The 15,359-nt window shown below is 35.0% G+C and overlaps 1 protein-coding gene across 2 annotated transcripts; it reads right to left on the bottom strand.

Moving 5' to 3' along the window:
• Positions 1–7,583: 7,583 nt before the first annotated feature.
• LOC129275061 (carbonyl reductase [NADPH] 1-like) lies at positions 7,584–14,103 on the bottom strand. 2 transcript variants are annotated; one of them, XM_054911837.2, is made up of 6 exons: positions 13,777–14,103; positions 12,559–12,825; positions 11,512–11,618; positions 10,460–10,585; positions 9,098–9,242; positions 7,584–8,545 (listed from the first exon to the last, which is right to left on the bottom strand). In XM_054911837.2, exons 1-6 carry the CDS (start codon positions 13,795–13,797, stop codon positions 8,336–8,338), a joined length of 876 nt encoding a protein of 291 aa, XP_054767812.2. In that variant the 5' UTR covers positions 13,798–14,103; the 3' UTR covers positions 7,584–8,335. The 2 variants fall into 2 exon arrangements, with proteins under 2 accessions (XP_054767812.2, XP_063964818.1); XM_064108748.1 differs by lacking the exon at positions 13,777–14,103 and adding an exon at positions 12,959–13,271.
• Positions 14,104–15,359: the final 1,256 nt, after the last annotated feature.

Raw genomic sequence — 15,359 nt, 5'->3', positions numbered from 1 at the left:
AATTTGAATATCCATTCTTATTAAAACATCACTTTACACTTGCCTCACCTCTCAAGTTGGCTTCACCATAATTTGTAGGACAGTTTATTCTTTTTGAAAACCTCCATTAAAACTTGCCTTGCCTCCTTTTAAATTTGTAGTACAGTTTATTTTTTTTTTAAACCTCCATTGAAACTTGCCTCACCTCCTTTTAAATTGGCTTCACCATAATTTGTAGTACAGATCTTATTCTTTTAAAAAACCTCCATTAAAACTTGCCTCACCTCCTTTTAAATTGGCTTCACCATAATTTGTGGTACAGTTTATTCTTTTTAAAAACCTCCATTGAAACTTGCCTCGCCTCCTTTTAAATTTGTAGTACAGTTTATTCTTTTTAAAAACCTCCATTGAAACTTGCCTCACCTCCTTTCAAATTTGTAGTACAGTTTATTCTTTTTAAAAACCTCAATTGAAACTTGCTTCACCTCCTTTCAAATTTGTAGTACAGTTTATTCTTTTTAAAAATCTCCATTAAAACTTGCCTCACCTCCTTTTAAAATGGCTTCACCATAATTTGTAGTATAGTTTATTCTTTTTAAAAACGGACTTGCCTCACCACCTTTTAAATTGGCTTCACCATAATTTGTGGTACAGTTTATTCTTTTAAAAACCTCCATTGAAACTTGCCTCGCCTCCTTTTAAATTGCCTTCACCATAACTTGTAATACAGTTTATTCTTTTTAAAAACCTCCATTGAAACTTGCCTCACCTCCTTTTAAATTGGCTTCACCAATTGTAGTACAGTTTATTCTATTTATAAACCTCCATTGAAACTTGCCTCACCTCCTTTTAAATTTGTAGTACAGTTTTTTTTTAAAACCTCCATTGAAACTTGCCTCACCTCCTTTTAAATTGGCTTCGATCACCATAATTTGTAGTACAGATCTTATTCTTTTTAAAAACCTCCATTGAAACTTGCCTCGCCTCCTTTTAAATTGCCTTCACCATAACTTGTAATACAGTTTATTCTTTTTAAAAACCTCCATTGAAACTTGCCTCACCTCCTTTTAAATTGGCTTCACCATAATTTGTAGTACAGTTTATTCTATTTATAAACCTCCATTGAAACTTGCCTCACCTCCTTTTAAATTTGTAGTACAGTTTTTTTTTAAAACCTCCATTGAAACTTGCCTCACCTCCTTTTAAATTGGCTTCACCATAATTTGTAGTACAGATCTTATTCTTTTTAAAAACCTCCATTGAAACTTGCCTCACCTCCTTTTAAATTGGCTTCACCATAATTTGTAGTACAGTTTATTCTTTTTTTAAAACCTCCATTGAAACTTGCCTCACCTCCTTTTGAATTGGCTTCACCATAATTTGTAGTACAGTTTATTCTTTTTTAAAAACCTCCATTGAAACTTGCCTCACCTCCTTTTAAATTTGTAGTACAGTTTATTCTTTTTAAAAACCTCAATTGAAACTTGCCTCACCTCCTTTTAAATTGGCTTCACCATATAATACAGTTTATTCTTTTTAAAAACCTCCATTGAAACTTGCCTCACCTCCTTTTAAATTGGCTTCACCATAATACAGTTTATTCTTTTTAAAAACCTCCATTAAAACTTGCCTCACCTCCTTTTAAATTGGCTTCACCATAATACAGTTTATTATGTTTTAAAACCTCCATTGAAACTTGTCTCACCTCCTTTTAAATTGGCTTCACCATAATATTCAGGTAATTAAGGTATATTCATTCTTTTTTTTAAAACATCATTGTTCACTTCCCTCACCTAGATCATTTGGCTATAATATATATAATACCTTTTATTCTACACTATTCTTCCCTTTAAAAAAAACCTGATTGTACTCCTGCCTCCCCTGATCTGACATTTGCCTCTCAACGTACTGTACATAGTGTTATTTTATTATCTCTTTATATCGGAAACTTCGTTTTACCGAATTGCCATGCACTCTCTCCGACGCGTTTGAAGTCTTAGACAGCATGGAATACTACCAGCCGATGATACACACACGCACACACACACACGTTATTTGACAACTTGTCTCTGGAGCCAAAGTTCCTCGCATATAACTATCTGCATGCCTGCACGCAGTGTGTATTGAACACGCACGACCACGATCTAATGAATATTCATCGGCGAGAGTGACGTCATTTTACGAGTCTCCTTTCAAACTTGGATCATAAGTGCCTACCAAATCAAAACACTCCCGTAGCATGTATGGTACGCTAAAATACCTCAAAAATTGCAAATATACATTGCAAGAAAAGCATCTTTTTCATTTAATTTGTCCATAAAATTGGATAGCTCCTTTTCCAAATGTGCATTAAATATTTCAAACTTGTTACTCTTCTGCTTTTCATGTGCGATATAATATTTTGAAATAACAATAATCTTAGATCAATTACCATAAGGAGCTTATCCAAGGTGCTTACCATAATCTCCGTGAGAAAGTAAAAGTGGGCGGCGCCCTGTGTGGGCGTGGCGTGGGTTTTCAGGGGAATAAGGGACGGGGAGAGGGATTGGGGTGTATTTATGCATGACTTGTGTCAGGGTTTCACATGTGAAGGACTGAGGCATGATTTATGAATCAGATCAATTAACTATATATAAAAACAATCAATGTCCAAAAGAGTTATGGTTTAAAACCAAACTGTTCAATGAATTAATCACAAAAATAAATAAAATACGAGTCAACTTGGGAAAAAAAGTGTTGCATGGTCAAATCGATGCATTAACCTTTTCAACGATTAGGGTTGAGGATGTGATTAGTTTTTGACTTGATTAAAAATTGGATTTTTATTTCTAATTTGAAAATATTGGCCTGTCATTTCGGAAACAGTCAGGATACAAATGGTCTACAGATACCTGGGGCCCGTGTCACCAATTATCACCACCACAAACACGATATACATGTATGTCCATCTACCTTTTTAATTATATATTTTATTCCACTTTCCCTTCTTCTTTGAAAATTTTTAAATGGCTGATACAAATAACTCATCTTTCAAATTTTATGATAATGATTCATCTGATAGAGAATCCAGTGACTTTATTACCTCTTCAGCCTCATATGATAATAATTTTGCAGATAACTTTAATCTATCATCTGAGGAGTTAAATTATGCCAATGATTCTAATCAATGTTCACTTCCAATTCCCTCCTCGAAATATATAACCCAATTACAATTAAAAGAAGTAACAAAATTTTTTTCTAAAAACTCATTTTCCTTACTGCATATGAATATCAGAAGCATAAGTAAACATTTTGAAGACCTTCAGATTCTTTTAGACAACCATAATAAACATTCTTTTTCAGTTATTGGCTTGACCGAAACTTGGCTTACAACTGACACAAATTTACCTTATGCATTAAATGGATATGATTTAATTGTTAATAACAGATCAAAAAAGTCGGGTGGGGGCGTAGCACTTTATCTTTCCAATAATTTTGAATTCACTGCCCTAAACGAACTTAATTTTATGAATGAATTTATTGAGTCATTATTTGTTGAAATTTCTATTCCTCATAGCAAAAATATAATAGTTGGAATTATTTATAGACCCCCAAACTCAAATAATTATGATTTCTTTCAATTTATAACATCTATTCTGAGTAATGTTAATTTTATTAACAAAGATGTATTTGTAATGGGCGATTTTAATATCGATCTATTAAAACATGCTAGTAACAATTTCTCACATGACTTTCTTGAAACACTCTACTCAGCCTCGTTCTTGCCATTAATTTCTAAACCTACGCGTGTTAGCAATCACTCAGCCACTCTCCTTGACAATATTCTGTGTAACTCATTACCACCCCCAGAATCCTTAATAGTCCTTTCTGATATTACTGATCATTATCCAATTATGTCATTTTTTAATCTTAATTGTTCCTTAAATAAAATATATCCCTTACCAGCAAGACGTAGGGCCACCCCAGAAAACTTAGCTAGTCTTGGTGTCAGTTTAGATAGAGTTGATTGGTCTAGTGTTTATAACACTGACGATGTCGATCTATCCTTAGGCAATTTTTTAAGTATATTTAAAAAACATCTAGATGATCATATTCCTAAAAAGAATGATAATCGAGTTAATTATAAAACATCGCCCAGACTTCCATGGATTTCTAACTCCCTCTTGCGCTCAATTAATAAAAAAAAACCGACTGTACTATAAATTCAAAATAAAAAAGAATGAACATTCAAAAATTAAGTATACTTCTTATAAAAATACATTAATAAAAATCTTGCGTGCAGAAAAAAAGAAATATTACTCAATTCAATTAGAACAATATAAACATGACATGAAAAACACATGGAAAGTTATTAAGCAAGCCCTGAATATTTCAAAAAAGAAATCAAATATTACTAAAATAAGATTTAATAATCGGAATATTGAAGATCCCACAGAAATCGCCAATGTTTTAAATTCATACTTTTCTACCATAGGGGAAAATCTGGCACAAAAAAAATCCACAATCTAATAAGCATTTTTCTAAATTCTTGGGACAACCTAATGCCAATTCCATTTTCTTCTATCCGACTACTATTTATGAAGTGACCGATATTGTTTCCTCCTTAAATAATAAACACAGTGCTGGTCATGATGACATAAGTAATTTTATATTAAAAGGTACCATTTCGTCTATTGTTGAGCCCTTGACACATATATTAAATAAATCTATTTTAAGTGGTATTTTTCCTAAGCAAATGAAAATTGCGAAAGTTATTCCCTTATTTAAAAAGGGAGACGAGCTTGATGCTGGTAATTACCGTCCTATATCTTTACTCTCTTCTCTTTCTAAAATTTTAGAAAGATTAATTTTTATTAGAACAACTAAATTTCTTAAAGTCAATGATATATTTACTAACTTTCAATTTGGTTTTAGACAAAAACATAGCACTATCCACGCTCTTTTAAATTTTGTGCATAAAGTAGCCCATTCTTTGGATGATCATTCGCATCTAATTGGTATATTCCTGGACTTCTCCAAGGCATTCGACACTATTAACCATGACATTTTACTTTACAAACTTTATCATTATGGAATACGTGGAATTGCCTTGGAGTGGTTCAGGAATTACCTTAAAGAAAGAAAACAATATGTTTATTTAAATAATCACATCTCTGATCAACATGACATTAATTGTGGTGTCCCACAAGGTAGTATATTAGGGCCTCTTTTATTCATTATTTACATTAACGATTTTCACAGATCATCTGACATTCTTTCGTTTATTCTTTTTGCAGATGATTCCAATGTATTTTTTGCTCACAAAAACCCTCACACCCTAGTTCAGATTATGAATTTGGAATTGCTAAATTTGACTCAATGGATACGTGCCAATAAACTATCTCTTAATTTAAACAAAACCAAATATATGATATTTAGTAATTCTATTGAATCTTTACCTTCTGACATCATCTTTGATGATACACCTTTACAATGTGTTTCCCAAATTAAATTTTTAGGAATTATAGTTGATAATAAACTTTCTTGGAAACCCCACGTTCTTAATGTGAGCAAAATATTATCTCGTAATATTGGTGTAATTAATAAGTTAAAACACTCTTTTCCTTCCGTCACATTACTCATGTTATACTCCTCTTTGATTTTACCTTACCTTAATTATGGAATATTAGCTTGGGGTAATACCCACAATTCTTTATTGGACAAAATATTAATTTTACAAAAGAAAAAACTCCGAATTATATGTAATGCACCATTTCGTTCTCATACAGATCCATTGTTTCTGAAACATAAAATCATGAAAATAAAAAATTTATATTTGTTTCAATTAGGTCAATTCATGTTTAAATATAAAAATAATTCGTTGCCACGCATATTTGATTCCATGTTTCCCCGAAACCAATCCCTCCATAACTATCCCACCAGGCAGTCAAATGAATATCACTTACCTCTTCTCAGAACGCTTCTAGCACAAAATACTTACTTATATACAGGTCCAAGATTTTGGAATTCCCTTGACGATGAGATTAAAGACGCCCGTTCTTTACTGTCCTTTAAAAACAAACTAAAACTTATGCTCCTAAAGTCTTAATGAATTATGTTTATTATTCTAAATTAAAATTTTGCCTTATTGCCAGTCTATTATCTATGTTTATACAGAACATGACATATTTTTTCCAATTAGACATACAAAAGTTATAGCTTGTCTATACATTATATTCTACTTTTTATATTGTATATGTGTATGTGTGCATGTCCGTATGTATGTGTGTGTGTATGGGTGCGTGTGTATATGTATGTATATATATATATATATGTGTGTATATAAATGTACATGTGTATGTATGTGTAGACATAATATATATGCAGCAGATTAGCTTTGCATCCCTCTCCCTATCTCTATTTTTCTTTCTATATTCTAGGCAGTTGTCATCGCACTATTGTCCACCCTCATGTACCGTCCTGTGTTGTGTTGTGTTATTGTCTTTTGTCTCTGAATTTCACAATCCTGTATATAAGATTTGTTTGCCCCTTTCGTTATCTTCATGTATTCCTTTACATATATTTCAATATTTTTTCTATCCTAACTTTTTGAGGGGTTCACATTTTACAAGCTTTGCTTTTCAGTGGACCCCTCCATTCTTCTCATGATATATGATTATATTGATTTAATTATATTTAATTATATTGATTATATTGATTTAAATATATTTGAATCACTTATTGAATATGTATATTATTTATTCAATGTTGAATTTTGTTCATGCTTTTATTTGAATTGAATTGATTTATCATGTAATTATTTGTATTATGTTGAAGAATGAAAATAAATTGAATTGAATTGAAAAATTATTCTTGCTGCATCATTTTTTTTTTCAAATAAAGTGTATACTTGTCAGCTTTTGGTTTGAATTGAATCCCCGTCCCTCCCCCTCCCCCTGTCTCTCTCTCTCACCCCCTTATCACTCTTAACTTTTTGCTGGTCTCTCTCTCCCTCCATATATATATATATCATATATATATATCTATCTATATATATAAATATATATTATATATATATCATCCTCTTGCTCATTTTCATCTCCATTTCCGCCTTCTTTCTTTTCTTCTTCTTCTCCTTCCCATTGTCCCTCTCTGTCTCTCTCTCCTCCTGTCTTCTGGTTCTTCCTCTTATTTTCATGCTCTCCAGCATAATCTTTTTTTTAAATTGATTTAGACATTTCAATATTTTTCCTGTATTTTGTAATTCCATTCATAAAATAAGAAACACACATTGGCGGATCCGGGGGGGGGGGGGGGGATGGGCACAGACAGTCCGTGCCTCCCCCCCCCCCTTTGAGAAGCAAAATTAAAATTTGTAATGTAAAAATGCCATTAAAACAGAGGTGTGCCTCCTCTTTTGAAAGTGAAGACCCTTTTTTTTTTGCTTGTCAATTTTTTTCAGGTATGAAATATCCTTAATTTTTGGTTAAAAACCTTTGTTATTGTATTTATTTTTGTATTAATTTTTTGCTTGTCAAAATTTTCCTCCAAAACACGTCCCCCCCCCCCCCTTTGAAAATCCTGGATCCACCCCCGGAAACACATTGCATAATCCACACGGTAAATGCTGATATAAATTAGTATTTTATTTCTCTCTGTCAGAAAACTATTTAAGTATTTTCTTCAATGCTAATAAAAAGTATCAAGAAAAAAATCAGCCAGTTGAAGTGAAAAAATAGTCTTTGAAAGTATCCGCATTAAAATCAATCGATATGAGTTATACAAAGTTCTGACAAAGTACATAATACAGCAAATGAGAGAATAATAACTAACCAAAAACAAAGGTGTTTCCTGAAACTGATTAACAGAGATGGGCAAATATTCATTATCCCTTGTAAAAAAAATACCTGTTTAAAAGCAGAATACCCGTTTATAGGCAAAATGCCCTGATCTTTGTGCTCATCAAAGAACAATTATCATTTTCTACCAGAATTACTACATATACATTTATACAAAAATTATTTATATGAAAGACAGAGATTATAGGGCAAATCATAATCATCATAATCGTCACCATCATCATTGTCATCATCATCATCCTCCTCCTTCTCCTCAACATCATCATCATCACTACCACCACCATCATCATCACTACCACCATCATCATCATCACCAACATCCTCATTATCATCATCATCATCTTTGGCATCACAGTGTTCATAATTATCAGTCTCATCAAAGTTACAATTAAACATATTAAAATCAAGATTTTATAAGACAATAAAGAATAAAGGTTGTATTACAGTTTTCAAATCATATGAGTTCTTCTATTGTCAAAAGAGTAGTTGGATCGTAAATGTGACACTGAATTAACAAATTACATATATGTAATTGGTCTGATATCAACTGTGAAGAAATCTTTAATCTCTCTCTTATACAGAAACTTTCCTTGAATGTCGGTGGTGCCGGCTGGTAGGAGGGACAGGTAGACCGGGGTATCTGCCCCCTGATCCGGAGTGAGCCTATGCTTTGCGTTTTCACCTGTGTGATGTGTCGTCATGCCGGTAGCAACGTAGCCAGGGCAGCACTGTTAAAACAGAAGTAGAAATTGATATGAAATAGGAAACATAGTGGATACTTTCCATTTTCAATGATCGGCTCTAAACTTCCAACGTTTAAAAACAAAGATATCAGTGTTAGGTAGAAGACTAGAAAATATAGGCCAAGGCTGAGGCCAGACTGCCTGCAGCCAAAGACAAGGCCAGGGACTGAATTACCCATGCCACAAACCTATGGTCTCTGGGGCCTAGGATTCAGATTTCATTCTCATTTCTGCAACGTTTCCTGGCCTCACCCCTGCCCAGACTCCACGAACACACCCTGAGGCCAAGGCCAAGGAATAGACATCCAGGACCACGGATAGGACCAAGGCCACATAATTGACTTCAAAGCTGGCCTTGAGGAACACAACAATACAATATGAGATTGCCTGAGGCCAATTCTAAGGCCAAGGGCACATGCCTTATTTTGCTGCAAATAAATTAACTGCAAATAGTATGCTTTTCATCAATAAATATAATCTGCAGTTTTGCTGCAATATCATTATTATAATCAGCTCTAAAAGTGCACAGGTACTTACACAGTTAATGAGAACATCCTTTTTGCTTGAATCCTTGCTAACATTTTCACCCTGTATTTTGGTGAGGGCTACTACTCCAAGTTTACTGGGCCCATAGGCCCAATCTGGCCAACCCTTCTGGACATGGTCTCCAATCTTGGTAGCCCTGACAAAAGCAAGAAGAAGAGGAGGGGGGATTTGAAGATAATCGCTCTCTTTTTGCATTCATTTATTATTCTATTTTAGTTTCCAAAAATAAAGCAAATGCAAAACATATAACTTATTCTGAAATATGATAAATAGTTACAATAAATGCAGATGCATTTTTTAGAACAATTAAAAAAAAGCTTGTTGTAACTAGACAAAAAAATATATATTTCAACCCTGAACATATCTGGACTAAACTTAAAGGGATGGTCCAGGCTGAGAATATTTATATCTAAATAAATAGAGTAAAATTCACAGAGTAAAATTCACAGAGCAAAATGCTGAAAATTTTATCAAAATCAGACAATTTTATTTAATTTATTGATATATTCATATTCCACAATCATCAAAGTACATTTCGTAATAAATCATTTTTACAATGAAAAAATGCATAACACATGCAGGATTGAAACGTAGCAATGAAATGAAAAAAAGTGGAGGGGCCTACTAAAAAGCAAAGCTTGTAAAATGTAGACCCCCTATCAAAATTTTATACAAGGGTAATATGATATAAGTAGAGTAAAATAATCAGCAAAATAACGAAGTTATTTAATTTTAAATTTTATCAATATTTTGTGAAAACATTTACATTCACATCGTCATGAATACTCATTAGGTGGGCTGATGTCACATCCCAATTTTCCTTTTTCTTATGTTATTACATGAAAACATAATTGTTTAATTTTTCATACATGTGTAAATGATGTCTCCATTATGATGAAATGAGTTGCGGCAATAAATAACTAATGCACTTAATCAGTTGTCAATCCAATTGTTTAGTTCTTGGTAGAAAAAATTTGAATAAACCTAATTTCATATAATAAAATACAAAAGAACAAGTGGGGATATGACATCATCAGCCCACCTAATGAATATTCATAAAGACATGCCTAGCATAGTTTTACCGGAATAATGCAAATCTTTAAAATTCAATAAATTTGTTATTTGTAATCCGATTTTGATCAAATTTTCAGCACTTTGCTCTGTGAATTTTACTCTATTTATTGAATTATAGATATCTCCAGCATGGACCATCCCTTTAAGATTTATCCCTGAAACAGATGTTCAGTTATAGCGAGCTCATTCGAATAAAAACAGGATGGTCAAATAGACAACCTAAAAGATTAATGACTCTGAAAACCACCTAAAATAGGCACCCAAGAGGCATCTACTCACTCAATTAATCCATTCATGAGGTTCGTCACGTCCTGTACAGTTGAGACTTGCTTGAAACGTTCCTGAAGTTCTTCGCTCAACCTGTAGTAGGCCATAGGAGCCGACAAGCCAGCAACATGCGTGATCCTACAGAGAGGATGGCAGAGTTTGAGAAAATCAACAACTGCATAATACAGAAACACAGTCACGAGGTATACAGTAATGTGCAATATAATGGGTCGTTTTTTAAATCAACATTACAAGTGATAACTAAACATTGAGCCTAGTTTTGTATCATATTGTTCAAGATGAAGTACTAGTACATGTATTTGGGCCTCATTGTAAACATTAAGAATGGGTTTCAGTATGTTTACCTTTCCCGAAAAAAAAAATGCTTAAATCCCTGGAAGAGGTTCAAAGCGTTAACAGCACGTACTTAGCACGTACCCATCGGAACCAAATTATTGTAAGTCCCCCCCTTGAACCCATCCAATTCCCATCCCATTCACTGGTTGTAGGTGGATAGGCCTACTACATTTGATGATTTCATTAATTAATTGTAATTTCAAATCCATTATTACTCTTTAACCTTCATGATGTTTTTATTTGTCATTAGATTATGTAATACATGTTTACATATTCTAGGTGGATTTTTTTCCCTTTCAACCAATCATGCTCATAACTTGCCTAGATATGTAAGGGTTTCAGCTTCACCATGCATTTACCAGGCAGAAATGGAGGGGGGGGGGGGGAATTTTACACAATCTTGAACCTGCAATCAGTAGAGGGACAGAGATCCTTTTTTGTAACACAGACCCTTTTCCCCCTCTTTCCCCCTCAGTAAGAATTTTCCTGAGGAAAATATTTATCGTCTTTCATTTCCTTGCTCGATTATTTTGTGCACAAATTACCCCTTTGCTGTTTTAGCAGCAAGAACCACTTTTGGGGGAGGGGGTAGCTTGTCAAGAAATGTTGCCAACCAAATGGATCAACTACCCGTGTCCTCCCCGGGCACCTTTGCCCCAATTTCTAAATCCTGGTCGTGCCCCTTCAAACTACTAGTTATACTTTACCTTCCACCATCCCTCATGATCGGCAGGAACGTATCCGTCATTAGACGGACACCATGGTAGTTGGTCTTGATAGATCCGACAGCTTGCTCGGACATTGGAGGGTTACCCTGTCATGACAAAACACAAAAAATCACATTTGAACTCATGATTGATAGAAAAAAAACAATTCCTTTGGAAACAAGTATATTCATTTGATTAGAAATAAGTTGTCATATATATCTAACAACTTGCCAGTCAACAAATGATAAAGAAATATATCTCTTATTGTTGTAGAAGTGGAGTTGGTAAGAATGGCAAGGTAGTAGACCTCAATGGCCCGAATTCACAAAGGTGGTTTTTAAAACCCATGGTTGAGTCCATGGTTTATGCAGATTTCCTGTATAAATTACGCTTAATTTGGGCGCGTGTATAAATAATGTCCTATGCTGATGCGCGCTTTTGTCACAGTGCGCCAAATTGACGCCTGTTACCATGGTTAGATAGGCTATTTTATTCATGAGTCCACTGTTTGAAGAGTGGACTCATGAATAAAATAGCGTGGATAACCACGGCAACAGGCGTCAATTTGGCGCACTGTGACAAAAGCGCGCATCAGCATTGGACATTTTTTAATATACGCGCTAAATTATTAAAGCGTAATTTATACAGGAAATCTGCATAAACCATGGACTTAACCCTGGGTTTTAAAAACCACCTTTGTGAATCCGTTCGGGCCATTGAGTGGAAATGAATTGAATTGATTGTCAACTGGAGGTTTCACCACTTCCATCTACCTTTAGCTATTTTATTTCAGTTCCATCAATAGTCATACGTACAAAGTACAAGGTGCTATATTGGGGTCACTCACACGTATTGCGAGGTTAGTATTAGTATACTAACCTTGCACCATGAACCGCGTTTGGCAGTGGATTTCTAACTAGTGGGTCGCGCGTGCTACGATCCCACCTCTGCTGTCCACAACACACGACTTCTATGGCTTGATTTTTCTATGCGCGGCGGCATGTAATGAACCCTTGAGTGTATTGGGGTAGAATCTTAATTTCTCACCTTATAGGCGATTCCTGCATTGTTGACCAGGATATCCAAGCCCCCATGCTCAGTCTTGATATCATCTCGAAGCATCTCCATACTGCTAACATCGTCCACTTCAAGGAGATGGAATCTAGGATTAAGACCTTCCTTCTTCAAGACTTCTACGGCCTGCATCCCTCGCTCCTCATTCCTTGCCGTCAAATATACAGCTCCATTCTCGCCAAAATGCTTGCAGAAAGCTCGAACGATGGCCAGACCAACTCCAGAATTGCTACCAGTTACCTGTTGGCATAACATAATAGAAAAAAAAATGACTATAAAAATCCTAAAACTAAGGGCAAGGCCTACTATAGACCAAAAGCTTCGGTCTCTGTTAATGTTGGTTGTTCAGCTGAACTCCGTTGGCTTCACTCACCAAATACAGAGACCGAAGTTCTAGCGCGATCTGTACAGGGGACTCAATGGCCATATGTTTATGTACTTAAGATCGGATAAAACGGGGAAGTGAATTTGCGCGACAGCCGAGGTAAGTCACTGTTTTTGTTCCTTTTAACTTGATTTTTCTCCGTTTTTGGGCAATTAATGCCAAGAGGGAATATTAATTTGCATTTTGGTCGCGTTAATTTTCAAAATTTTTATTCATTAAAGACAAAAATTGAAGAGCCCCGATGGGGGGATTTTGCATTGCAAGTCCCCTAATGGTGGCTGCACGCTAGCGAGCCGTCTGTGTACGAGGAGAAAAAAAAATAAAAAAATGTTAAAAAACTCCTCGAAACAGACGGCTGCCAGATGTCTAGGCCTACTAATGATTTTGGAAGCTTCTTAATGATTTAATCTTACGTTTTAACGTCTTTGTGGTTGTTAACATCTTAATTGCTTCAGCATGTCAATGTCACGTCATATATGACATGTTTATATATAGGGAAAAAATTGTATTTTTTTCAAATGTTTAATTTTTGTTAACTCTTAATTTCGAACAGACGGAGTTGTGGAAATCGCGCCTCGGTACAGTTGCACGTCCCCGGGCCAGCCCGGGGCTCGCATCACCTTCGCCCCCTGCATGGCTCTGATCTGACATTGTTGACAGTCGGAGCGGAGTGAATGCGAAAATTTCTCTGCAAAAAAGCCTAACTTCCAAATCCAATGCACTGTTCTTGTATACAATATAATCAATGTACAGAATCAATCTAAAGAGAGCACTGAAATTCACAGAAAGTGTTGAAGAATACTTACAACAGCAACCTTCGAAGACATTTTGTTCGTCTCTTCTCAGGCTTTTGGACCAAATGCAAAAATCAACACAGCTGTAGAGGCCTGTTTGGACTACGGCTAACATACCTCAAAAATTGCAAATATACATTGCAAGAAATGCATCTCTAATTTCATTCAATTTGTCCGTAAAATTGGATAGCTCCTTTTCAAAATGTGCATTGAATATTTCAAACCTGTTACTTTTCTGCTTTTCATGTGCGATATAATATTGCGAAATAACAATAATCTTAGATCAATTACTCTAACTCTAAGGTGCTTATATTATCCAAGGTGCTTACCATAATCTCCGTGAGAAAGTAAAAGTGGGCGGAGCCCTGTGTGGGCGTGGCGTGGGTTTTCTGGGGAATAACGAATAAGGGACGGGGTCAGAGTGATTGGGGTGTATTTATGCATGTGACTTTGGTCAGGGTTTCACATGTGAAGGAGAGGCATAATTTCTGAATAAGATCAATGAACTACAAAAATTAATTAAATGAAATCAATGTCAACAACAAGAAATTATGGATTAAATAAAATAAAGAGTCAACATTGAAAAAAAAGTTTGTCAATTAAATCAATGTTTTATCCTTTCAAGCGATTTAGGACTTAGAATATTACCAATTGGCTTTATATTTCTAATTTGAAAATATATAGGCCTATCATTTCGGAAACATATGGCCTATGCGTAAACATGCGAACAGGATACAAAGTGTTTACAAATACCTTTGGGGCCCGTCTCTCCAATTATACACCACCAAAAACATGATATATGTCCATGTGCCTTTGAATTATATATACCGAGGTTTTTTACCTGACTGCTAAGAAAGCACAAATGCCTGTGAGCAAGCAACCAGGGGACCAACGGCTTAAGGTCCTCTCCGAGGGACCTGGTAATGAGGATAAATGCCCTACCAGAGGGCACTAGCGCACCACTTGGGAATCAAACCCGGGTCACCGGAATCCGAAACTCCCGCTCTACATTAATACATTTTATTCCATTTTCTCCTCTTCTTTGAAAATGTTTTCTTGCTGCATCATTTTTTGCTTCAAATAAAATGTATATTTGTCAGCTTTTGGTTTGAATTGAATCCCCGCCCCAACCCCCCCTTCTCTCTCATCCCCTTATCACTCTTAACTTTGTTGGTCTCTCTCTCCCCCTCCCTCTATATATATATATAATATATATATATCATCTTGCTCATTTTCATCTCCATTTCCGCCTTCTTTCTGTTCTTCTTCTTCCCATTCTCCCTCTCATTTTGGGATGTGTTTCTCTCTCGCTTCCTATCCCTTTTACCCTTCTCCTACTACCTCCACTTTTTCTCCCCCTCTCTTATATATTCTATTTTATTTATTTATTTTCCACTCGTCTGCAGGATGGCCCTCTTCTCCTCCTTCCCTTCATATTCTTCTTTATTTTCATCTCCTTCTGACTTCTGGTTCTTTGTTTTCATGCTCTCCTGCATAATCTTTTTTTATTGCATTAGACATATTTCAATAAGCTTTCCTGTATTTTGTAATTCCATTCATAAAATAAGAAACACATTGCATAATCCACACATAAA

The sequence above is a fragment of the Lytechinus pictus genome, chromosome 13, assembly GCF_037042905.1.
Source record: "Lytechinus pictus isolate F3 Inbred chromosome 13, Lp3.0, whole genome shotgun sequence".
In the NCBI taxonomy this organism is placed as follows: domain Eukaryota; kingdom Metazoa; phylum Echinodermata; class Echinoidea; order Temnopleuroida; family Toxopneustidae; genus Lytechinus; species Lytechinus pictus.
This window is presented reverse-complemented; position numbering and strand designations above follow the sequence as displayed.